Here is a 27,081-nt window from a genome sequence, read left to right as displayed (position 1 = left end):
TATGCTAGCGTGCCTCTTTACTGTTCTTTTCCTCTTTGTCGGTTTTGGATTATGAGCAACGATTGTGACTTTTGGGATATTTACAAAGGACTCTTCACATCAGATTTGTATGGTTTAAATGTGGTCTCTAGGCAGAGCTGAGCTCTATTGCTTTGTTGACATCAGTCTTTTTGATACTGTATCAGCTGAACTACAAATATATGAATATATGGCCCTTAGTTTTCATATTATTTCTATGGTTTTTTTCTGAATAAAAAAAGTTTACTTTTTTTACATGCACAAGTTGCTACAGAATGATCTATATTTGTGCTTCCCAAGCTCTTAACATAATGGAATATTAGACAGGCAGATGGTTGAAATAATGTCTCCAACAACGAAGGCTTCATGGAACAAGAGGTATGTGACAGACAGTTGCATATCATAAATATAATACATCAATATTTTACAACGGTAGCCTGGGAACACCTGCCTTATAGGTAGAGAACTGATCGTCAGACTGACTGCTCTATTTACTCACTTTTCTTTTTAATCCAGTGTTGATTGTTTCAGAATAGAAAAAAATGGCATTGCTTTGGCACAAGCCACAATAAGTCTGAATTAACAGCTAGAGGGCCTACAAGTGATGTGATGCAAACTTTCACTGCAAGAAGCCATCAGACCTGAAATTCAAACATGTCTGTTTGTTTCTTGGCTAGCTTAGCAACTTCTTCTCTTATTGCCTTCACCAGAGCAGCTGTGGAAAGGTTGTTGAGTGGGCTATCCAATGGGTAATTTTCTGTTAGGCTCTGTTGAGAAGCAGCAGAAGGCGGCAGTGGGACTTGTTCCAGGCCAGAGTGCATATTTGCTGGTTGACTGTATTGACGAGGAAGTCTTGAAGGAGAGTGGTTGTGTTGGTAGCGTGGCCGTGAATAAGCTTCTATGTAGCCAGGAAGCGGGACCTAAAGAAGATATTAATTAGACAAATAAATTGCCCTAAGGTTTGCTCTTAAACACAAGACATAATTTGTGCAACAGTTGCATGAGGAAAGAGGCTACTTGTGGGCGCAGTCAGAAAAATAGCTATGTATTTACAAAAGCAATTTCTGAGTGGAAATTATTGCATGGATTATTTGCAACAATTTTGTGAGTTGCCCAACCTGCTCCATTTCCAAGAACCATTTCATGGTAGCAAACTATTATTTATTTATAAAACTTTAATGGCACATAATGTAATAGAAAACTCTAGGAGAAAGCCTCAAACTATGCACCTGCTTCCTCAGAGGGAGTGTAACCCAATCTAGATCCCAATCCCAGATCTGGGAACTGTCCATCCATAGAGTCTCCATATTATCTGGATTCAGTCACAATTTATTAACCTCATCCAGCTCACCAGCTTAGGACACACACACAGCTATTCCTGATTCACATGCTATTGAGAAATAGTGGTGGTATACTGGCGGCATATGTTAAATAGCATTGGGGTCAAAATCAAGCCTTGTGGCACACTACAGATCAACTGCTGAGAAAAAAGGCACAGTCTCCCAATACTACTTTCTGGAATCAGCCCTGGAAGTAGGAGCAAAACCACTGCAAACAATTCACAAAGGCAGTCTAGGATAATACTGCCATTAACATATTAAAAGCTGCTGAGAGATTCGGGATATTCAACATTCTTCCATTACCCTCCCAAAATGCAACCAAGTCTGATTCTGTTCCCCAAACCATACCTAAAACCAGGCTGGAATGGGTCAAAATACTCAGTTTTATCCAAGAACATTTATACACAGGTGTATTGGTGGCCAGGGGTAGTTGGCATATACTTGTGGGCCCAGGTTTTTTTTTGGGGGGGGGTAGGACTAGCTGCCCAACTTCCTACTTCAAAACGATGGAAACCACCCCCTCAGACAATAAAACAATTGTCCCCCTTTGTCCTGGCAGGGCTGTGGGGAGAAGGGATCTTAATGGGACATATGGTGGAATTCTGCCAAAGTTCATAAATTTTGGAAGCGATTACAGAAATCAGTATACTTATAGGGGAAAGGGCAATTCTAGACTCTAAACCCTGTATTTTCTCTATTTTTGACAAAGGTAATGAGAAACTTAGGTGTAAAGAGTTACTTTTCTATCTTCTGGTAGCCACTCAAACAGGGATACTATACCCGGTTCAAGAAAGATATGTTCATTGCTATCTCACAGATATTGACTTTTAATACTTGCGTGGCTAGGGATGACACTGATTTCACCTCTATTTGGAGGGTAATTTTTTAAAAATATATGACTTCACAATCACATGGGTCACAAATCCCTTCAAAATGTGATTTTATTTGGCAGCATCTATAAACAGGCAAGTGCATTTTCTTCTTTTCTGTTTCCTTTGTTGTGCAATGTAAGTTGTGTTATTATGCACTGTTTATAATTTTATATTTGTATCATTTTCATTCATTCCTGCATGGATATTTTGCTTTTGGCTTTATTATCAAGAGCGCTTGGTGTTGAACTTATATTATTTTGCTGTTAATGTTTGTTTTCTCTTTGTGTGTATTATCTAATTTTGTTGTTCAATATATTTATTTAAGGATGTTTTAATTTGAAAAGCGGTCTACTCTTCCATCTAAGGCCAGATCCCCCTGACTCCAGAGATCAGCAGACAAAAGTGGCTTTTCTGTGGTATTGTGTCAGTTACTACCGAGTTTACTCATATGGTGTCTACTTTATCCACTTTGAGGAACCCATTCAAAACCATTTTATTGTCCTGAGCTTTTAATAGCAGGGGCATTGTTTTCTCCTGTCTGCTATTTTAATGTTTTATTGCTATTTATTGTTGCTTTTTCAGTTTTATGATCCAATGTGGCTTTATTGCCATTTTAAATTTTAATTGTTGTGGATTTCTGTTTTGATATTGAACTTGTAATTCATTCCTTTAATTTGTTTGTTTTTATCATTCCTCTTGGATGACTTGAATGACAAAGTATAAATATTTAAAAAATATGTTTACTTCTCAATTTTAATAGCTTTATAGAAATATGAGTGGGAACACACCAAATTGCTCATCGTTCCCCAAACCACAGTGTACTAGTAGTGGGTTGCCCATCAATAAAGATCCTGATGGATTTACAGTAAAGGCACATTTATCTTCTCTCAATAATTTAAACTGCATGGAGAAGTTTCAAATCCAGTATTGGACTCTGTTGATTCATTGCCTCCAAGGCTGTCAAATATTAAATCCTGGAGTGATTTAATACCTCCAATGTGTTTCCATAATATTTAAATAATCTTAGCAAACTTACAATGGTCTAAATTAGAAGGTTCCAGGCCAAGCTAGCAATCTAATCTACAGTACTGATTACAAGGTGCCAACATAATGTTTTATACAGAATTTGCAAACTGGAACTTGCTTATCAATCTGAATCTGTACCAACAATCTTTCATTCTGTGTGCACCCTATGTGGCTCTATCTCTTAATTAGACAAGTACTCTCTGAATCGCTGAATAAACGATTCTCAGGTTTGAAATTGTCAGTACTATATATTCTATCATATCTTATAAAAAGCATATTCCCAGACATTATAACAACACCTTATATCCAGTACCTAGAAAGAAACAGTCCAGATTTGATAAATTTACTTCTAAAACACCTGTTAGATGCTGAGTCTTTTTGCCACCCAGTTGCTTACTCGTATTTATGAACTGCAAGGCCCTTATCTTCATCTATGTGAGGCATAAAACTAAAATCTATGCAGTACCAAGATGCAAGTGACAATAAAATTCAGTCAAAGCAAAGCACATTTGCTTATAAAACTGTGTTATGGGACACATTTAACAAAGAGAGGTTTCAGGACAAAACACTAGAGGTCAGTATTTCGCCAGTTTCAGCCCATACAATGCTTTACAATGGTACTTCTGAGGTAAGTACCACAAAAATGCAAACTGTTTTGTCCACCAAATGCTTCTTTGTATCTTCTCATGAGGCTGGTACTATCACTAGACAGAAGCCCTTGAATGTATGTAATGGCTGTTTTACTAAGGGAGATACTTTTTAAAAATCTAGAAAAACTGTCTGCTTTAATACTTGAAAATCCTGCATTTAGGCAGTGGAAGTTCCTGGAATCTTCCCATTTCCTTCAAGACCCCTCTTAATTTTATTTTCAAAAAATCTATCCTGCCTATCTCATGATGTTCAAGATAACTTGAACTCAATACACAAATAAACTGCAACTTCTCTCATTTGGTTGCCCATAGTTTCTAAAAAGAAAACATATTATGTGGTAAAAAAAACCAACCCTATAATTATCGCATAAAACTTGTCTCAAGCAAATGTCTATTTTGTCATACATTTGACAGGAATCCAGTATGGGAACTACATGATTTTCTTCATAGGTATGAAGTAAACTGATCCCATATGAAGCAGTCAAAAAAGTAGCATGATCTTTAGTTCTCTCCTCACAGTGATAACAACTCCAAAACCTGTTAACCAGGCCCAGCAGTTTCACTTTCACCAGTCACACTCTGAGTTTGTCAGGGAGTACAGCTCTTCCCTTCAACAGAAAGTACCATTTTCTTCAAAATGAACTAAATCTCACTTAGCAATTGCTTCTTAACACATCAAAATAGAAAAATCCCAATTTAAAGTCAATTTAAACGTATCTTTGCCTATCACTCAGGGTGAGCTGAACAAAAATGGCTTTGGTAACAAAAATCCTGTCAGACCAGAATTTAAAAAGAGAGTTACCAACTGCATCCCCAGTGACAACAATTTCGGATGGGAGAGATGTAGATGGAAACCGAATACTCTGTGAACATTTTACTCATGCAGAGCATGCTGTCTTTTGCAGAGAGCAACATATTGCTAACACAAATCACCCTTAGCGTTCTGGTTTGCACTGTCTTCATACACGCACTGCCAACAGCTTGGGAAATTATCTGCAAGTCCCATCTTGGCTCAAAGGTATGGTGGATATCAGGCTGTGGTTAACAGCTCAGAGGAATTCCTGACAAATGAGCTAAATCAAAGCAGACCATATAACAAATGAGATGTGGCTCTATGTCATCTCTTTCCTATTGATTTCCTGTCCTGAAGGCCCTGGTGCCTTATTCTTTGTATGGCACTCATAGCTCTTAAGAGAGTTAGGTTATGGCTCAGGTAGAGAATCTGCTTTGCACACAGAAGGCCTCAAGTTCAATCCCCACAATCTCCAGGTAGGTCTGGGAGATACTCAGATAGCCTCTGACGGTCAGTATAGTGAGCTAGAATGGGGCAATGGTCTGGCTCAGTGGAAAGGCAGCCTCCAATGTTCCTAGAAAATAACTTCTGCTTGGCCACACAGGACAATTTGCACCAACTGTGTAGAGAGCAAGGTGCTGCTTTTAGTTCAGAAAGAGGTATAAAACAGAATCAAGGACTTCAGTGAAGAGAATTTACTACTGTTGCATGCTAAGATCATTCTTTAATCTTTCCTATTCTCTTTAGGCCAGTGCAAAATAGGCAACCAGTAGCTGCAAATTTGTAACAAATACTAGCAGTAGCCCATGAAAAGTACTGTCTATGTGGAAATTTCCCTTTCCAAAGGGACTTCCAAGAAAGCTTACTATCTGCATTCAACATACAAATCATAGAAAGAAAATGTGAAAAATTACCGAGTCTGCCCATTGCCCTGGTAATTCATTTTCTGCCGCATAGGACATCCAAGCTTGGTTCCTGTATGCAGTAGGTGGTGTTGGGATGAAATAGCCTGTGAACCCGGGTCGGTTTGCTGCTGGGATGGCAAACACTGCAGGAACTGTACTTCCTATCAAGAAACAGGGAAGATGATTAGCAATCAAAATACATTGCTCTAGACCTAGAGGAACATTGCAAAGGATACCCAAGATGTTCCAACTAGAAGATGCCATTTTGCATTGGCAATAGAAGCCCCTTGCCAAAGAAAGAGCATGTATTATTGTATCTGCACATAGTGCCTTGTTGCCACTGTTGTAGGATGAAACATCCCACAACAGAATATACCTGTTTGAAGAGGTCAACCCAGCACTGACACTGCTCTTGACACAGTGGAGACACCAACACCATGGTCACCCAACTAGTGATCATACTTGTCTGTAGAAAGAACGAGTATGAAAATTGAACATAGGCACAGTGCAGATGCACATTCATGGATTTATGCTACTGCAGAGAGAAAATAAAAAAAGCCGAAGAGATGATTTTGCTGGTCAGTAGCCTAGTGAATCTATGTAAAGTACTGTATGTGCTGTTATAAACATTTAATATGGATTCTAATATTGTTCTATGGTGTAGTTTCTCTTGTACAGTTTATGAGAATAAGTACAAGCATAGCAGTATATTTCAGAATGTAATGGATAAGAATGCTCTTAGGCTATTGGGACAAGACAGTCCTATTGAATAGGAAACAGTTACACAGCAGGGTTTGGAGCTTCTAGAAAGCACTGTAACTATCTGTTATTGCTTTGTGAATGGATTTGTTTGCATAGGGTGCTTTGTACATTCCAAGGGGGGATATGATCTCTAAGATAGTCCTGTAGGGAACATCATTCTTTTTAGACAATATGTCATATGCACAAATGTTGGATTATGGGGAAAGAGGAAATAAAGAAAAATATAGGTGTGACTTGTTCCTTCGCTGCTGTGTGGATTGGTCTTCACATGGTTCAGATAATGTTGTACCAACTACCTGCTATTTAAATCAATATCACTTAAACCTTCTTTTCCTTCATGTCTGAATCATTTTACATGAACATATCTTGTTACATGATTATAAACCCATTATGTTTTTTTCTGATGCTTTGCAGCATTTTTGCATGAACAGTTTTTTGCTCCCACCAGGGTGATCTTCATCAGTTGGCAAATGGATGGATCTTCACTCACACTGGAATCTTCTGGGAGCCACTTGTTAAACTGCCGGCAACACATCACTGCTTTCAGCTTGAAACATGTTGCTAAGTGTTAGAAAAGGAATCCATCTTTATCTTCTGTTCAATGAAGCATCTCTCTTACGTGCCGCACACATCAGCTGCCAACATGTGTATTAAGTGCAGCAAGTCTTTGGACTAGTTCTTGTACCCATTTTTTGAACCAAAATCACAAATAACAAAAGGCATTACTTTCTTTTCTGGGAATCTCCCAGGACTATGTTAATTTTAAAACTCTTTTTGATATGTGGCACACAAAAACACCCAATCATCTCCTAAATAAATACTTGTGTTATTCATAACACAATTGGCATGTTGAAAGTATATTCAAGATTTATATTCCAATTACAAAATTATTTGAATAAGCATTGCATATTAATACATTCTAAGGGAAGGACAAATCAACAATCAGGAGTCAGAAACTCAGTAATTTTTAATTCTGTGTTATCTGTATTCAATACAGCTTTATCAACACAGAAAACAAGCCTCTCTTTCATTTTCCTACTGCATCCTGGCACAGTCTCTTCCTGAAACCAATATTGTTCCTATAAAGTTCTCTGTGGAATTTAAAATCGTGTGTTCTGTACCCCCCACCCAATTAGTTCTATCTCAAAATAGGGATGCTACTCAACAAGTCAATGAATAGTAACTGAAAACCAACAAGGCTGTTCCATTATTGTTATCAGGTGTGAAGAATGGTCTTTGCCTCCATTCTACTTAACAGGCCAACCCTCTCCTTGTGGTCGTGTATTAAACTGATAAATGCACCTGAGTAACTTGAAACAAAACACTTCACACACATGGGATGTTAAGCAGAAACAATATATTTTAATAAGACGAAGTTCCATTTTTTAAATTTCAGTTTACAGCAGTTTTCCAGCCTCCGTTGTCTACAATGGGCTTGTCAAATTGCATAAATGTTGCTTATGAAGTTACATGAGATGAATGGAACCAAGGACACCAACCAAAGCACCCTTTATAGGGGAAGGGGGGTGGATGTTAGAAGTTAGCCACATGTTTTTGTGTAATCATGTTCCTCTAGTGACATATGACCCACTCAAGTCACCAGAACCTAATGTGATACCTTGAACTTGAATTTAAAAGGTTTCAGGTTATATTTCCTGTGCTGATGAATAAACCCCTGAGCGGGAGTGGCATTGGGTGCATTTATCCTTATGGGACTCAACAACAATCTAAAAACAGCAAATAAAAAAAACAATTAAGAAACAGAGACATCCTATTACAAACAGAGTCTCGTGGAATCATAGGTTGGAATGACTGCAGATGCAACACAAGCAGTTCAAATTGGGAAAATGCTTTGAGTGCTTAAAGCCATTTCCAGTACCAATATTTATACCACGGCTGTATATTTACACCACGCTTTAGAGTCACAGAGATTACTTGCGATAAACCCAGGATGAGTGTAGCGAGGAGCTTCTATTATGCTGGAGCAATTGTAAGCTTCTCTTGAGGAGCCACAATTACTCATATGCTGCTTCCAGAGCCAGAAGGATGCAAGTATCAAATAATCTTAAATAAAAAAAGAGTGTTCCAATGTATGTGTGTTTTTTGTCCTATGCCACCTTTAATCCATGACTATTTTCTTTTTTTTTAAGGGAAGTAGAACCAATACCACATCTTTTCCACACATTCAGCCATTTTGATCTTGTGCAGAAGAACAGCAGAAATCATTCCTCCTGCCCTCAAGTTCAAAAATAAAAATGAGGCAGCTGCTCCAATGCAAATACAATAAATGACCTTTCAGAATCAGGACCTAACTGTAAAAGAACTCACCCATCAATACACATGCTTAGTTATTAAATAAGCTTGCATTCACACATGACTTTACATTTCGAACTGTTTCTGCTACAGAAGGGAAGAGTGGTGGTCACGCATGCTACAGAAATCAGACCCATGTGGCCACAGGAGAATCTTCTAATGCCGGCAGTGGTGGTGAGCAATATGGATTTTAATACCAGAGAGCTGCCACAGAAGCTTTCTTTTAACATAAGCGATTGGCTGAATAGCTTTAGGAGTCCTGTGCTATCATTTGGAATCACCGGTGCTTAAAGCTTACCTATCAAGGAGAGAAACTGCTAGACGGAAAACAATCCCAACCTGAGGCCAATTCTAATGTGTGCCCTCTTTAGCTACATGGTCCACATACCAACCTAAACTGTATTGATGGGACCAGAAGCCCAGAGCCAGCAACTTATCTTTCATAGGCTGTCTTTTCTGAGGTAGTCAAAGCACACTGAAGACCTACAAAAGCCTAGACCGTCAACTGTACCACTTATATTTGTTTTATCTTAGTTGTATGTAGGGAGGCACAAGGGTAGTTTTTAGGTTTAATTTGGTTTTTGTTGATTTCAAGAAAATTTGAGGGCCTCTGGTCAAATGAAATTCTCTGATCGCTGTAAATAGCAGCAGTAGATCCATAGAGCCAAGGTTGTGAACCACCCTGAGATCTAAAGATGTAGGGTAGCATACAAATTTAATAAATAATGTTTATTTATCATAGCTCATGCTTTGTCTTGATATTTAACAATAAAGAGTGCTTCCTCACTACAATATTCTCTGATTAGTCTTTCTGATCTTGAGGCAGTAATTCATTGTCTCCCAATTACATAGTCACACTCATGAAAGCCTTGAATCCAAGATTGAAAGGATCAGCAAGTCTAAAATGCATATGTTGACATGGAAGAAGAATCCCGTTATCCTCTACACATCACCATTCATATTCCGCAAAACTAAACTCCAGGGATAAAATTTCTGTTTAGAAATATCCAATAATAATAAGGATTGAATTACTACATTATCCTCCTCCTATTTCTGATGTTTTTTTCTGTAACGTATGTGACAAACAAGGCTAATGCTCTAAATAATAGCGATTTAATAAAATATCCTGGGGTCCCAAAGCCAGCCCATGTGAATGCACGATCAACCTGTTGTCTTGTTTATATAAAGCAGAACTGAGAAAATGGGATTTGGCACAGAAATTCAGAAGGTCATTATATTCTATGTCCCAGAAATTAAACAAGCTAAGTGTTGTTGTTTTTTGCAAAGATTCTGTCATGTAGTTCCAGTATGTCCATATTACTTGTGGTAACTATTCCTAAGGAGATTCTGTGAAATTAGATACAATGAAAAACTTAATAGAATTATCATTCAGTTCAGGAGTCCGTTTTTAGGTGACTAAAAAACAAATCACCAAAATTGCTACACCTTAGGTAAATCTGAGGTCTCATCGAGGAAATGCAATCTTTTCCTCGGCAGAACTGGGAGTTTGGCATTCTCTCTTCCTACCCATGACATTAACAGTCGCCTTCTGGGCAAGGAGAGTATCCATCACATTTGTTCTGCATCAAGCCAACTAGTGATGGTAAATAAATGTGCCATGGCAGAAGTAATTTACACCTTCCTAAAATGCCGACACCTCAGCATCAGACACCATCTGTTTTGGAGTACCAGCACCCAAATTCTAAACTGACCAACATTTAATATATTTAAACAAACAAGTATCTACAGTATTCTACATTGCTTCCCCTTTAAACAAAAATCAGACAAAAGCTAGCACAGCGCTTCCCAAATCTATGTATGAAAGAGGAATCTTTCCATGTGGAGCCACCCAGGCTTTAGGCAGTGAAGAATATGGCATCTGGAGTAAGTTGGTTGGGGCAGAAAGGGCAGCCCATTCAGAGGTTGGGACAAAGAGATGCATTCTAGATGAAAACTGAATGCCAGCATCCTCTTTAATAGTAGGTGTGAATCACTGTGCAAGCTAACCAAATGTTACCATAGTATAATTTTTTTCTCATTCCTGTAATTAGTAGTTTTGTACAAGTCTACTACCAATCAGTTCCAGAAATATTCAGCTAAACTGCGCTTATCAGAAACAGCTCCTGGCAAAAGTTGTCTGTGGCAATAGACTGCCAAGAAGCATAAGCTGTGTTACTGTATTTCAACCACTGGGAGCTGGGAGCAGAAGAGCACACAAGCACTAACACACCCCTTGGCAACATGCAAACTGTGCTGAGCGGTCCCCTGGGACTATTTACATGCTTAAAATTAAGTAAAACTCTTAAACGCTCCACTGGGTCACAACCTAAGGCAATATAGTGAAATTTCTACAAGCCCTTTTTCCCCACCCCCAACCGGGTGCAAAAAAAATAAAACCCATAGTTTAGTACCCAATCATAAATACAATGCAATTCCCATTTGTTTCAGTGAAAAGTTTGCTTCCATGTAGTGAACTTAGGACTATGGCCTTAACTGCGATTTTTGTTAGGGGCAGTTGTTTAAGACAAAGGCATTTTCTGTTGGTACATTATTAAATTTCTATCTTACAAAGAAAATTAAGGGATTTTATATTTTTACAAAGATGTTATTTTACATGTGTAGGAAAAGTGGATATAATGTTCTTGCAATAGCTTAGCACCTCATGATTTCAGAGTCAGAAAAGTTAGGGAGACTCATCTGTGTCAACGCCAACAGCTCATTCAGCCCAGTGTCATCCAGATATTTCAGAGTTTTCAATATTAAGAGACTATTCTGTGTCTCATGAAATTTGAGGCACTGGAATACCCCATCAATGGAATTGAGTGCCTGATGTATTCAAATAACTGTGAAGTTTTGGGGAACTTAATCGTGAAAACAATGTCTTTTGTGTATTTATTTTTTTAAAAACTGCAACACACTGTTGATTCTTACTTCTTTATGTTCACATAAGTTACTGGAAATGCAATTTTATTCTACTGATCATTTACCACTATTCAGTATTTTAAAAATACAAAAGTATACCAGTAGTGTAGCAGACAATGCTTTGAATTTGGAAGGACAGATGTTACAACAGGATAGAAAACAGGGACTTCAATGTAGGGCATATAGGAGCACAGTTGCTCATGTAGCAGCCATGACATGTACAGTACACAGCTATTGAATGTTGTATCACAGAATAGAAGATGGAAGTATCCAAAGGGGGGGAGGGTGTAGCTGTAGATAAAATGCCCCCAAATCAGTAAGCGAGTCAGCATTTTCTCCTACACTTTTTTTCATTTTCAACTTTTGTTTGCCCCAACCACCCTCTATGAGAAGCAAAGTGAAAAATCTTGCTTGTAGCCTCTTATTTAGAAGCTAACATCCCACAATGAATGGATTCTTTATAGACGCATGGTAACTTACTCCAAAACGTCGCAAGTGGGGCCGGGGGGAGGGGGAATGCAAGGTGAACATCCATGGTACAACGTCTGTAGGAGAAAAATCTCAAATCTACTTTTCTTGTAAACCGCTTAGGAATTTTACTACAATCAAGCAGTATGTACATTTAAATAAATAACTAAGGAAAGGAAAGAGGAAAGTTAAATAAATAAATAAATAAATAAATAAATAAATAAATAGGGTCAGCAAGCAAAAGGCGATCCCAATCTAACCTCACCAACATTTTTCTCAAAGACAGAACAGTTACTCTTCCCTTGCTCACCTTTACTTTGACACATTTCTAGCGGCTGAGTGAACGCCAATCGTTTAATGTCATTCTGTCAGGTTTCAAAACCCCTGAAAAATCACCTCTTTCTTCCAGACCTTCTTGTGAACCCGGAATCACAAGCGATCCTTTTATAATTTGCTTGCACATGCCCTTCCTACCCCCCAGCAACACAACCTTCCATTCTTTGTATTTGATACACATTGTGCTGGGTTTCTGTTCAATCGGGGGGGGGGGGGGAGAGAATCCTTTTCAAGATGATATGGGCTTCAGCAACTGGATGATTGGCTTAGTCAACTCAAGAACACTAACAAAATGGCAGCTCAAAGTTACAATGTGAAATAGAAGATGAGCCCAACTAATTCACACACAGTCATACACAAACATTTGGTTGTAGATGTCCAAATGTACCTAAGCAGATATATAATGTCTGAAGTGTTTCCTTAATACAGAAAGGATTTTGCTAAGTTGACTGGAATTTCTTTGTAATCAAAGAGATTGGGGTCGGGGAGGCAGAGCTCAATGGTATAGAACATGCTTTGCATGTATAAGGTCCTAGGTTCAGTCACCAGCATCTCTAGCATGTGCTGAGAAAGACCTCTGGTCTGAGACCCTGGAGAGCTGTGGCCAGTGAGAATAGATGATACTGGACTAGATGAACCAATGTTCTGACTCAGCATGAGGCAGCTTCATGTGTCCATATATATTTTTTCTGAAGCTTCTCATTGCAAGTAGAATCTACTTGATAGTGAGGTCCCGGAAGAAACGCCTACATGTTATGACCATATTCAACCTATTTAATGTGAAGTGAAGTTAATCCGAATTGATCTGCCACAAAGGGAACCTGGTCAGTCATGAATCAGGATATCCTCACCTAATTCATTTTTGAATGGTTTGCAAGGACATGCTAGCTTGCAAGCTGGAGACACAATGAAACAATCACATGACATTTGCCACCAATTCAGGATGGCTTCACCGCATTTAGCTGAAAGTGGTAATCTGAACAGGCTCTTTCTAAAGAAAGCTTGTGGCCTTTGGGTCAATGCAGAGTGCATTCCACTCAAGAGTAAGCAGCCATTACAAGGGAAACAGTCTACGTTACAGGGCCATTTGCTTTCTGTACAGCAAAACACACCATCGGTTCCAAGATCCTGTCTTAGAAAGATGCCAATTCCAGGTGCTTCAAACAGAAAGACCATATCCTTCCTCCCCATTCCTCTCCCATATTAGAAATATGCTGCATGTGATAAAATGAAAGAGTGTGTGGGGATCCTTTTATTAATTCTCCTCATCAAGCCTTCAAGAGAACCATTTAACACAGTCCTAAACAAGGTGCTTGCAAGATCTCATACGCTTGTCTCTATGCCATACAGACTTAGATGTGGTCTCTGTTTGTACCGCATGCGTTTTTCACCTGAGTAATTCAAGGCTGATTGATCCAATGGAGCCACAGATACTGGGGCTCTTGATACTGGGACAAAAGGGGCATGATCATGCGGCTGAATCTGTTCAGTTCCACTGGACTCTGATATTCTTGTCTTGCTGCCAATATCAGACGTCGACCTGTATAATATATATTGGAAACATCAGTCATTCCAACATCAAGCACACATCAGTTGCAATCCACAACCTACTTGCTCTGGAGCAGACCAGTTAACTACAGCTTTAGCCACAGAAGTATGGGATCTTTTTGTGAAAAGCGGGTAGAGAAAGCATTTTGCTTTTTGCTTTGAAGGTTGTTTACAATGGGTGCATACCAGTAGAGCTGAGTCGCTACTTCAAGCATCATTTTATAGCCTGCATCCCAAAGACATATCCTGATTTGTTATAGCACAAATATATGTTAGAAAATAAAAATAAATAAAAAGTAGTGAGACTACAACAAACAGCACTGGTTACTTACTGTATCCTGCCTATACTGATAATTTTCTTTTAAAAATCAAAATATAGTAAGTTTAAAAACACAGTAATTTCAGTAAAAAAAAAATCCTATTTCTTTTATATAGTCTGTGTAGCTCAGTGCTACATTTGTTCTGACAGTGAAGGATGAGCATGGCTGCCCGTGTTTTACAGTCCACTGATATTTTTGCACAACAGTTATGACATCACTGGCAGCCAATCAGGACAGCTCAACTGTTTCTGTATTCTTATGCTAATGCACAGTAAAATATAACATGCCTGCTATGTTGTGGCTTTGCAAACAGGTGTCATTTTGTAGAAGCAGCATTTCATAGACCAAGAGCCTGAGCTATGCAACTGCTACTTAGGAATGCATGGATATGAGCTAGCTGACTGTGAGAAAACAGAATTTAAAAGGCAATGTCCACAAGATTAGAATGAATGGAAACTGTACAACAGCAGTGCCTGGAGAACTGGGCACTAAATACTAAAACATTGTTAAAACTGATTCATATTTATTAGGCGTTTAAAGTGCAGATAAGGAACTTGATGGCAACAATCTCTCTAAATGTCTTCAGAGTGCCAAAACCAATTTTATAAGGTCATCCATATATTTTGCAATGCTTACTGCTAGTCGTCTCAGAAGAGAAAAGCAGGGAGGTTTATGAATCATTTACTTCTTTTACAGAACAACCAATCTGGCATGCCTTTATGATAGAGGATTTAAATCATGGTTTAAGATACTATTAGGTATCTGAGTGGCTTACAGCGGAACAATACCCCACATTTTTCCTTGCTTGCTTGCTTTTAAAAACAATTTGAAAATCTAAAATTCTGAAATGACACTACTTGATTATAGTTTCACAAACACCTATACAGTATAAGAAATGCTAGCCCTGTAATGCATCTAAGGCTTTCAATATCAGTTATAAAGCAATCTTCCATCTTGAGATAGAGATACAACATTTTCAGCTAAAACATAAAAACAACAGCATAGTACCTCCTAAGAGAGGTGATGGCAACAGGTCCCGTCCTAGGAGGCACAGGAGGAGGTGGAGAACCCATCACCATTTCAGGGAGTGGAGAAAATCTATAAGCCTGTTAAGAAAAATAAATAAATATTTCCTCAACGATCTACTGACTTTTCATAAAAAATTATACTGCATTGCATTTCTCCAAAATATGACATAAGCATGTCGGAAGAAGACTGTAATCCAAGCCTATTTCAAAGTGAACATTATTAGTGCATCCTAAAATTTCAACGCTGCAGTGTTCTTGTCTGTCTGAATTCTCCCCCAAGGAGAATTCAGCGTGGGTTTTTTGTCCCACTAAAAATAAAAATATTTTGATGTTGGAATATCTCAAGGCACCTAACATTATCACAGGAAACAAAAATGTCTACAAGAAAACCATTTTATATTTTAACTTTTCTTTCCAACCTTTTTAACAGGGAATATGTTTCATGTTCCTCTAGGCAAGAACAAGCAAGTTCCTTTATTATGACAACATAAAGACTCAATTAAAAAAAAAACAACCAACCACCACCACCAAAGTAAAGTAATCCCGGGGATCAGAATTTAGAGGCTATTGCATCAGTCACCCAGGATTTACAGAGTTTGACAGAAAATGGCAGACAGCAAAATTAGAGATTTTTGCCATGTTACACGCGTGTCAAAACACCTCCCTGACACTGTCACCATCAGCCTATGGCCCAAAGCAAGAGATACTAATCTTGCAGCCTTTGCACTGTGACAGAGATTGTCAAGTTAACTTGGGAATACAGCGACAGTTATCAAATCTGCTTAGCAGCTAGATTGAAATGCTGCTCTGACATCCTCTACTTTTCATTCTCCTAGAATAGCCAACATATCAAAATCATCACTGAGAACAGCATGGCATTCTAGGCACCCTAAATAGACACCTTGACACAGGAGGTGTTGTAAGATTCAGTTAGGATGCATTCAAACACATTTCCTACTCTATCACTTAGGAGAGTTCAGAGAGAGAGAAGGTATGTGGGAGATAAACCACGAGCCCAGCTTTCTGAGCCCATGGGCAACTTCCACCAAGAGTTAAGTAGCAGCATGAACCTGTGCATTTAATGTAAGTAGCTTTCAAATAAACCCCAAAGGAATGGATCAAAAATAACAATTTTTTTCTGTCTCCCCATCCTAGCAGTTTTGAGTATGAAACCTGTGGGGGGGGTTTCATTCTTGCACCATAAAAGGAATAATCTGGGGACTTTATAAGCTATCCATATAGACATGCTTATTTCTATTATGAAATGTGAAATCCCTTTTTACAAAACAGTAAAGCTGTTTACACCAGGGTAAGATACAGCAACTTTAGCTCTAGGGTCTTTTTCTTGGTTACAAAGCAAATTTCAGACTGTTCTCTATTTCACAGTAAACTCAATATTTCACAGGCCTATTTTTAAATGGATGTTCTGCCAATGCTTGATATGTTAAGAACTTATTATTTGTCAGGGAAGAAGCATATCTGTCTTAGATTAGCAGAAAAAAGTTGGTCTTTATATATTGTTTTGTTACAGATCAGTTATTATTAAAGAATCCAAAACCAACGGTCTTTGGAATCGGTGCCACAAGAAAGAGGTGGTTGGAAGGCACAGAAAGTGTCCAGGCTGCATCAGGATATATTACACATATACAAGATCCTTGGGAAATGTCTGCAAAGACCAACGTCTTTGCAACGTCTACAATGGCAGGCAGTGGGTAAAGTATAACTATCTAGTTGGATACGCTAAACCATGCCAAGGCAAGAGTAAATGCTTCATCTGAGTAAATACTTCAAAGGGAGAGATGAATGAGAAAGGTAGAGATTGCACCTCTAACCAAAATGGAACATGTCCTGGGGAATCTGCCAACCCACACTCTCCCCATGTCTCCCCAGTAATATGTATTTTTTAAAAAGAAAATAAAAAAAAATTATAATGGTGGAGATGTTATCAGGTTAAGCCTTCTGCTGTGATGATATCAACAGCAACCATTTTCCCCAACTATACATAACGGAGAGCTGTGAATTGGTGGTGCCCAAAATACCTTTAGCAATATGTACTTTGGGCCTTGGTAAATAAAACAGATTGGGCTGGCTAGATTCTATGAAATCAACACAGGGAAAGGAAGGAAGCTTTAAAGTTTTTTCTTTCTTTCTTTGTGAACAACTTATTAAAGGTGTAGGTGGGCTGGATATCACCAGCTGCTTCTGTTTAGTCACATTTTCCAGGAACAACCCCAGCAGGTTTGCTATAGCCTATCTTTATATCAATGAGGTGATTCATAATTGATTTAGCTCAGGCAGAAAAAAAACATTTTTGTTCCTATTTAACTGTTGAGAAAAGGACCGGGATTAGTCATGCGCCTGTCTCCCTTTTTAAAGTGTAGGTGACAGACAACCTAGCCCACAAGACTGGAAGCACATAGATAACAGTTTTCGCAGTGTCTCTTGGGAACTTTCTTAAGCATACATGACATTATGGATCCTTCTTTTCATCGCAGGTGCTTTGAATGAAGGAGGACAGCATAAATAAATAAAATCTCCTGAATCTCAAGGTGGCTCTTTAATCACAAGATCTTGTTACTCTGACTATGTAGCAGCACCAAGATGGAATATGAGATTCCTCTCCTGGATTGTCAACATATCTCAACCATAGATTCTGCCTGTCTAAACTACGTAGTGTTGGTTTAGCATGAGGCATCTCCGATTTGGATATAATTTGGCAATACATATCTGTGAATCCAATGACTTTGCCATCGGAAACACCTGGAAAGCCTTTGCATTTCTCCCTTATGTTCACTTTATGGTAACCCATCGCTAACCTCATTTTTAGGAGCCAGGACAATAACAAGAAGCAATTATCTATCTAAAACTGCCAATAAAGCTCCATTCTCAACACACAGGGTGCATCTGGGCATCATGCTAAAGCATAGTTTAGCATGGTGAGAACCAGTCAAAGTAAGACTCAGGCTAGTATGCTCCTCCCTCCCTCTCTACCACAACTTCAAGAAGTACTTCAGAAGCTTTCAAAGCAATTTTGAACTTAGCTTGTGAATATTAGCCACAGTTTGAACGCAGTTTGTTGGTTCAAACAATACAACAAGCTGTAGTTAAGCAGAAACAGTGAATGCTTCCAAACACCTCTTTGAATCTACGCCTGAGGCAAGCTGCGGCTCATTCATATAATGCTAAATTACTGTTTAGCATGATATCCACAGCAGGTCACTAATAAATGCTGGGTTTTTTTAAGCCAACTTGCCTTTTAGGGCTCTCCCACACTTCCGCTTGTCCTTCTGCTTTCCAACAGGAAGACCCGCTGCTTGCCATTGAATCAGAACAAGCATCAATCAGTTTTTCTGCGGATTGACATTTGTTCCAATTATGAGGTAAACAGCGGGTTTTCCTGGGGAAAGCAGTGGGAGAAATGGAAAAACCACTCAGATCTGTGCCTAGAAAGCACAGGACAAGTGGAAGATCGGACCCACATGACAAGCAGATATGCGGACAAGCTCTTACTCTGCTTATTTTAAGTACAGTAAGTTAATTTCTATCTGATAAAGCCAACTTGGGTTATTCATCTCAAAACTAATCTAGAACATTTCTCTTCTCCCAGGACTTTGACTAAACGATCTATGGCCTTTTGAGGGGATATTGTTTTGTTTGTTATGTATTTTTGTGTTTTCATACTATAAACTGCCCTGTGATCCTTAGATGAAGGGAGGTATAGAAATTTAATATAAGGAGGATGATAATGAGGATGAAAACTGAGCATCATTCGCACAGCCCAGCAGAATCTTCGAGCCACTACATGAAGTATGTGATGGCCAGAAGAGAAACTCCCTAAAGTCCAAATTCTGGCATTTCAACAACAGTTCTGAATATAACACATATAAGTGGTCACTTACAGGCCTTGGCAAACTGTACTGATACACTTCTGGTCTATAGGTAGGCACCCACTGTATTCCTCCTCTGGGTCGAGACATGGTACCAGGAGCACTGGTCACAACTTCAGAGTATGGCAACTGCTGTGTAGAACTGTAAGCATCTTGCTGCCTGCTCTGTCCTCCATGACCTGCTGAGGCCAAACTAAAGGCTTCTTCCAGTAGCATGTGCATCTGTTGTCTGACTTCATCAATGGATGGCTGGGAACTCAGAGTCGATGTCTCTGAATGGCCTTTTGCTTGATGAGCTCTGTTATAATTTCGGGGCTCATTGACACGGTCAACATTTGTTTCTTCTATCATTTCAGGCTCAGTCTGTTGGATATAACAGAGAAAGTTGGGCAACTGTGCAAAAGGGTGGGGGGTTAATTCAGTAAAAATCCTGAATTCAGTAAAAATCCTGAATCCTGAAAATTCTATGTCTAAGTCATAAGAAGTGCTTATATTTGACTTTCATAAAGTGTTACATTTTCTTTATCAACCTCATTTGGCCTATCCACACCTATCCATAATGGACAGCTATTTCAGAAACCATGAAATGATTGTCTTTACCATATGTGTTATTCAGCTGATGAATGGCTAGAGAATTGGTTGTAGAATCATGTCATAAATGAAATCAGAGGGGCAAATAACTCCAGCTTTCCCAGTGCTTGCCTGCCTTTCTCCCTCCCTCTCTAGCTCTACTTCTAGAGATCCATTTCAGTCAGAATGACCCCTTCCCATCACTGGTACATAAGTTATTTCTGTCCTCTCACAGCTCCTCTGCAGCTTCCTGTGTCAGCATTTGCACTGTGAGTGGACCATTCCATCTCCCCAGTTGTGCTAGTGTAACACGAGCACAGACTGCAAAGTTTCATAGTCCTATAAGCAAGTTCTGAACAATATATATATATATCATTTTCACTCACGGTGTGATTTAATTTGACAACTCAGTTCAGCACTCTATTCAGTCTACTATGAGGTGCTCAATATTAGAGGATAATGTATATATTTAATAAATTATGTTAGGCAAGTTACAAACATATGGCAAACTCTCATTTGTGGGTGGGGAGGATTGAACTCAAAATACCTGTTTGCCACTTCTGTTACCTACGTGGGGAGCTGGGAGTTGCTTGCACAGAGGCTGTTGGTGGGGGAGCACTGGACTTGAAAATTACTTTATACATGTAAATAGGCTAAACATGCAAGCAGTCTTTCAGCTAGGCACAAGGATCCATTTATACTACTAAATATTAAAAGATGCTCTGCAAATAGCATCTGCCATCTGCTCCTCATGTAGGCCTAAAAACATTTTGTACTATTTGCTTGCATTAATATTTTAAATTGTAAACTGCCTTAGGAGAAAGGCAGTATATAAATGCAAGCCATAAATAAATAAAGCACACACCTCCCCCCCCCTGCAAAATTGTTTCACTTCACTTTTGTATCATGCTTCTGTTGCCAAAAGGAAAGCCAAAGGAAGCTAACAACATACCAAAACAGTCTTTTACAAAAGGGAAACAGCTGCCAGGAAAGAGTGAGTCAGAGAAAAGCTGCCTCTCTCTAGCATTTTATCAGTAATTTTTCTAAAAGCCCCCTTTTCACCTGAAGCAGTTAAATTTAAAAACAGATTTAAAATAGGCTGTCCCTTTAAATTTCTGTTGCAATGAAGCACACTAGAACGTAGCAAGCCATAATCCCAGTTACACAGCAAATTACGATTTATTTGTTCTGACAGGCAGTGTCAAAACATGGACAATGCCATCACAAACGTACTCTTGTGAATATTTTTTGATGTTTCACAGTTTCCCTCACCTTGGCAAAGGAGCACACTATATTTCAGTGGATAGATAGGGTATTTATTACATCATGAGCATTACAATCCTTGATTTCTATATTTGTGATCTGGCAGATAGCGTATTCATTCAGAAGGGGCTGCTTTTATTCAGTCCCTAACATAGAATTTGCCCTTTTCTTTTCTTGCAACTGCTGCACTGTAGGCCACCGTTGAAAAGGCCAAGACCAGGGATCACCAACCATGCACCCAAAGGTGCACCTAAGCACACAGTGGCAGGATCTGCACGGTCCCCTGGATCCCTCTCCCACCACTGAAATTAGGTTTGAAAGAAGCATTGTACTGCAGCCAACAGAATACACTGTAGTGTGGGCTTGACTGTGATGCGGCCTGGTGTTAATTCACAAAGCCCTAAACAACTTGGGTGCAAAGGACCTTAAGGACCATCAGATTCCTTATGCTTTGCTTCAGCTGCTGAGCTCTTCTGATGGGGCACTGTTGGTGGACATATTTTCCCAAGACTGTTTTTGTCACCGTAAGTGCTAGAAAGTGGTTTAAATAACGAAAGAAAGCTGAGGCTTTTAGGATCCAGATGCCTGTTCTAAACTTGGTTGATATGGTATGACTGCAGAATTGTATCATATCAGCAGAATCAATAAAATATTGTGTATGAATTTGGGTTTCCTTTTCGTTATTTACCTTTATACTAACAAAATGTGTGGAAGGCTCAACAAGATTGTAAGGAGCAGCCTTGTATTGTCAGATCAACAATCTACTTAGATTGTAAGCACCTTGAGCTTTAGGGAAAGGGCATGTGCCTGAGTGAATGTTTAAAATGAACGAACTGCTGTTATTCAAGATTGACTTCAGGAACGGCCTTTCCCATGCCTTCTACTGAAGTGAATATATGATTTTAAAAAACCCTGAAACCTGAAGACCAAAAAATGCATAAAATCAGCTCTAGTCGTTGCTAAAAAGGAAGTAGCTATTAACAGTGCTTTTTTCTGGGGGGAAGGGGCGCATACCCCTAAACATTTTGTGAATATAAGTTTGGCCTCATTGAGGGGCAGTATTTTAATATGAGTAGGAAAATGAGAGTACCCCTAAACTTTTTTTGGGGGGGAAAGCACTGGCTATTAAGCACTTTCACACTAGGTAGATTGTTTTGCTAGGACCATTCTAATGTTTGCTACGCTTCCAATGCAGTTTGTAGTGAATGAATTTTGCATGCACGTACATCATATCCACTGTTGCGGATACCACGCCTTTGTCTCTCTCGTGTAACAAGTAGATCCATCTCAGTTTCTCCTGGACTTGGACTGTTCAAAGACTGCCTGCTTCGGTAAACAGAGTTCTTCATTTGTTGCCTGCAGAAGAATAAAGTATTTAAATGAGGCCAATATTGTTGTTGTTGTTGTTGTTGTTGTTGTTGCTGCCTACAACAATTTATTACCTGCCCTTCACCCCAACGTCCCAAGGCGGGTTGCAATAATTGAAACATGAGACTAAGAACACTTTAAAACAACTTAAAATTACAGAAATAAGGCATGTCCCAAAAATATACACATCAGGTGTAAAAAGCCAGAGTAAAGAGGTACATCTTCCATAGTAGGATGTCGGTTCAGTCTTTATGCTCCGAGTTCTGAAAAAAATACTCTAAATCATCAATTCCCACTCATCTCCAAGCTAAGTGGCTACACAGATACACACCCATGCATATTCAGTTACACATTGGCAGTCATCAAGTCAAATTATATATTGATTGCTTCAATGAAGACCAAAGATTGAAGCACTTGGAAACAAACAACTAGAATTTATTAGACAATGTACTCCAAACAAATACTGAAATGCTTCTTCTTTGTGAAGATTTGTGTATAACTCTGCAATTTCAAACTGATGTAACTACACACCAGTTATTTCTTTATTCATTTCCATATCAATAATAACCTGCAATAATGATGGACTTGCCCGATGTGCTTGAAAATCATCCAATGCATATTCATACTGTCTCACATACGTTAGTGAACCATTCAGCTAAGTGCCAACCTTTTTCAGTACAGTATTCCAAACCCTTAGCAACTGCATTGTTGGACTGAAGCTTGATCACCCAAAGACAGGGACTAACACATGATCACGGCATGTGAATGAAAAAAAACTGATGTGCAAAATTAGCAAACAAAAGGACAAAAAGGGTAACTGGGTGGTGGCTTTTCCTCAAGCAATCTGCCTGCCAGAGACTCGTGGATAGTTCATGTCACACTCAAACTGATTCCTTGCTAGCACACTGTAAGCATTTCAAAATCCTCTATAGAGTCAACCTTCTTAAAAACTGCTATGTTTGTTTTAAGAAATAGCATTCAAGAAACAATACACTTCTAATAACACAGTTCATAACACAGTTCATACTAGCCTTAATCAACCTAGTGTCCCCCAACTGTTTTGGATTACAACTCCCATCAGCCCCAGATCGAGCACAAAAGAACCAGTCCTAAATTTCCCATATCTTGTTAACTCCAGTGCTTTTTTTCTGTGGGGACGAAGGGGTAGGCATAGCCCTAAACATTTCGTGAATCTAAGTTTTGCCTCATTGAGTTGCAGTATTTCAATATGAGTAGGAAAATGAGAGTACCCCTAAACATTTTTTTTAGAAAAAAAGGCACTGGTTATCACTATACCGTCAGTACACATAGTCCATAAAGAACATCAATAAGTAGCATCATTTAATCTGAAGCTCTCCAGTTATTTCTAAGGAAATCAAGCAATTGTCCCACAGCTATGACAGAGCTCTATGCTGTGGAAACGGATGATGGATGCAGGAAAGGTGCCCATTTTTCTCTGTGACACAAATTTGACAATAAACCAGACTAACAATGAACATCTATCAGATGACTCACTGGGGGCAGAAAATAAGCAAGACAGAAGCTAAGATAAAAGTGGGAGGCAGAGTTTCTGACCTACTTCATAGCTGAACAGCAGGTCTGAAGGCCAGAGTGGGGCATCTACATAGACCATGAGTGCAAATTATAATGCTGGTGGGTCTTGAAGGCTCTAGAACAGGCACCCCCAAACTTGGCCCTCCAGATGTTTTGGGACTACAATTCCCATCACCCCTAGCTAATAGGACCAGTGGTCAGGGATGATGGGAACTGTAGTCCCAAAACATCTGGAGGGTACAGTTTGGGGATGCCTGCTGTAGAATCATATTTCCTAATGCCTTTTGGGGGGCCTTTACTTTTCCCTGCTCTAGTGCATGAACAAAACACTATTATTATTATTATTATTATTATTATTATTATTATTATTTTGCTTTCAACAGAAAGAGAATAACCTAACTAGCATATTGTCACATTTGTTTAGTATCATGAGACCTGTAGAGAGATCTTAGTGGGACTGGTCTGAGGTGAGGGAAGAAAATGTGCTAGAATTTTCATACATTCATTGCAAATGTATAAAGTCATTCATTTAAGAATTTAGTACCACAAAATCCTCAACCTTGAAACATTAATCTGTATACAGAAAGGCAGAATACTGGGTTGTAAAAAAGTACAACTAATCACAAGTTTAATACAACAACTTTTTCCCCAGATTAGTTCGCTTTGTCTGCCACTGTCTCTGCCTTCACCTACTGCCGGTCTCCTTGCCTTTCTCCCTCCCAGTTCCAATGGGCACCAGCCACTACTAAAACGGTATACTACTAAAACAGAGGCAAACCCAAGTAAGTGGAAGAAAATGAGGAAGTTTGTCTCTATACCTAAACTGATTCATTTAATTAGATTCAGGGGGGAAGCAACAGGATAACTTTATAATACACTGAAGATACACTGTGGAGGGGGGGAAGTGCGTCATAGAGCGAAAAATACGGTAAGCAGTGAGCGCAAACTTTTAAGCAATTGAGATATGTGCTGATGGCAGTCTGTCCTTATCGACAATCTAGCCATAGCATTTTGTAGCAGCTGGAGCTTCTGGACCAGGCACAAGGGCAGCCCCAAATAGAGGGTGTTACAATAGTCAAGACTTGAGGTTACTAGTGCATGAATCATCTTAGCCAGGCTATCCTTGTCCAAGAATGAGCTTGGTCAGCAAACGGCTAATAAACTTGGGACAGGAGGAACCTCTAGGGTTGCTTCCAGAAGACCTGCCCCAATATGTTTTCAGCGAGGCTAGACAAAATTGTGTCAAGCAAGCATTGTCCTACATTTTCCTCCAGTACGTTTCCCCTGTCACTTTCCCTTTCCTAAAAAAACAAAAAAGCCCAATCCTCTGAGGAACTGGGTTTGTTGAGCAAGACCTCAAATCTACTTTAATTGTGCAACTGGAATTTCCCAGTCTGTGATTCAATCCCACCTGAAATAGCAACACTCTACAAAGGGGTTTCAGGGAGCTTCCAGCCTCCACAAATCCCTTAATTGGGTAGAATTCGTGTTGCACTTCCCCCTATCTTCTAGGGAAAGGGGCTAGAAATGTGGAAGGAAGGAAGGAGGCAAGGAGGCAATTCAGGGAGGTGGTATGAGTTTTTTCTAAGGGAATAAAGTCTCTAGAGTTCCCCTGTAGCTACTGTTAGAGGACAGAGGGGCAAGTTAATTCCAGGGGACAGAACTGCCTGCAAACCCAAGGCAAATTGCTGTCAGAATGCACTGTTGCGTAGGCTGTCACCTCCTTTTTCCAAAGAACTACTGGAGCCAGGGACAGGGCAGCTTAACATGTCCCTCCCTATGTGAGGTACAGCAGGGTGGGACTGACACTGGCCCTACATTTCTGTGATTAAAAGATTACACTGTTTTCAGATTATTTTAGGCAAATTCACACCCTTGACCTAATTGTGAAACTATTAAGGAATGGGAGGGGGGAATCAAGAACAGTACATATAATGAGCAGTCTTTGTGAAATTGCCCTGAGATTGCCAATTAGCTGATTTAAAGAAGATTCACTAATGAGAAGGGAGGTATCAACATGAACAACTGGCACAAGCATAGGTTAGTCATTGTCGACAGGGAATACAACTGCAGCATTTTAAAACACTGACTACGTGACGAACAATACTCTGAGGAATCTATAGGGCTGGGGACCTGGTCCATGTACAACTCAGTTTATTTAGTACCACTGATAATTTGTAAATGTTTTTAGAGTGATGTTATACAAAAATATGAATGCGCGAAGGCCAGTGTGTGAATAATTTATTTGGTGACAGTTTTATTTCTTCACATTTTGAAGTACCAAGCCAAGAGGGAATAGTAACAGTAGCTGCAGAGGAGGAATATGGAGGAAAAGATTCCTAATGTCTTTATGATTTAACCTATAGATGTTGTATACTGTTTTACAAAGAGCAAATATGCAGAATATTAAGATCTAATTGATTAAAATCTGAACTTCTCTACTAAGTAAACATGATAAAATACCTGTAATTTAATACCCTTCTGCAAAAGGTGGGTATTACTAACCCAAAATGACATCCAATCCTGAATAACGTCTGAATTTGTGAATATTCCCTACCCACAAACACACACAAAAACCTTTTTCACTATTTGTGAGTGAATTATTGGGCAAAATGGATTAGAATAAGGAAGTTCCTTTCTCTAAAACAACAAATAAAACATTAAAACTCATGGAACACATACACCATGGCCTATTTCTACATTGTGCACCAGCAAGCAAATCCCAGAGTACATAATAAAATTTACTGGCTCAATAGTAAAACTTCATGCTAAATATGCGTTAAGGATTTCTTGCTCCTTTGATACTTTCTAACCTTCCAGTCATGATTCCAGGGCTATATCACTTCCACTGTGTACATTAATATAAAATTTCTGCCTGCTTCATTTATATTCCTAAGATAGCCTATGCTAATAGAAGAAGCTACTGTATAATTCAAACTTTATCTTATCTTCTACTATGCATATGTAACAATTCCACTTGCCTCCTCCACTGGAGACCTGTACAAAGCCCTAATGTCCCAGCAATGGCACCAGACCAACCAATCAAGAATCTTTCTTCTTTGCTGACCTGAATGGCCTTAGAATTATGTTTCTCTGGCACTTACTTTCTTTATTATTTAATTTTATCCAGGCTCCAAT

General features: G+C 39.0%; 1 protein-coding gene across 4 annotated transcripts in view; it reads right to left on the bottom strand.

Moving 5' to 3' along the window:
- Positions 1-239: 239 nt before the first annotated feature.
- KIAA1549L (KIAA1549 like) overlaps positions 240-27,081 on the bottom strand; it is a 146,177-nt gene continuing 119,335 nt past the window's right edge. For all 4 annotated transcript variants that reach the window (XM_053390505.1, XM_053390515.1, XM_053390525.1 and 1 more), the window contains 6 exons: positions 22,248-22,377; positions 19,201-19,551; positions 15,282-15,379; positions 13,797-13,945; positions 5,614-5,765; positions 240-938 (listed from right to left, as the gene is read on the bottom strand). In XM_053390505.1, the coding sequence (XP_053246480.1) occupies positions 654-938; positions 5,614-5,765; positions 13,797-13,945; positions 15,282-15,379; positions 19,201-19,551; positions 22,248-22,377 (1,165 nt within the window). In that variant the 3' untranslated portion in view covers positions 240-653. The remainder of the gene's footprint in view (positions 939-5,613; positions 5,766-13,796; positions 13,946-15,281; positions 15,380-19,200; positions 19,552-22,247; positions 22,378-27,081) is intronic.

This window comes from Podarcis raffonei, chromosome 1, assembly GCF_027172205.1.
Source record: "Podarcis raffonei isolate rPodRaf1 chromosome 1, rPodRaf1.pri, whole genome shotgun sequence".
Classification (NCBI taxonomy): domain Eukaryota; kingdom Metazoa; phylum Chordata; class Lepidosauria; order Squamata; family Lacertidae; genus Podarcis; species Podarcis raffonei.
This window is presented reverse-complemented; position numbering and strand designations above follow the sequence as displayed.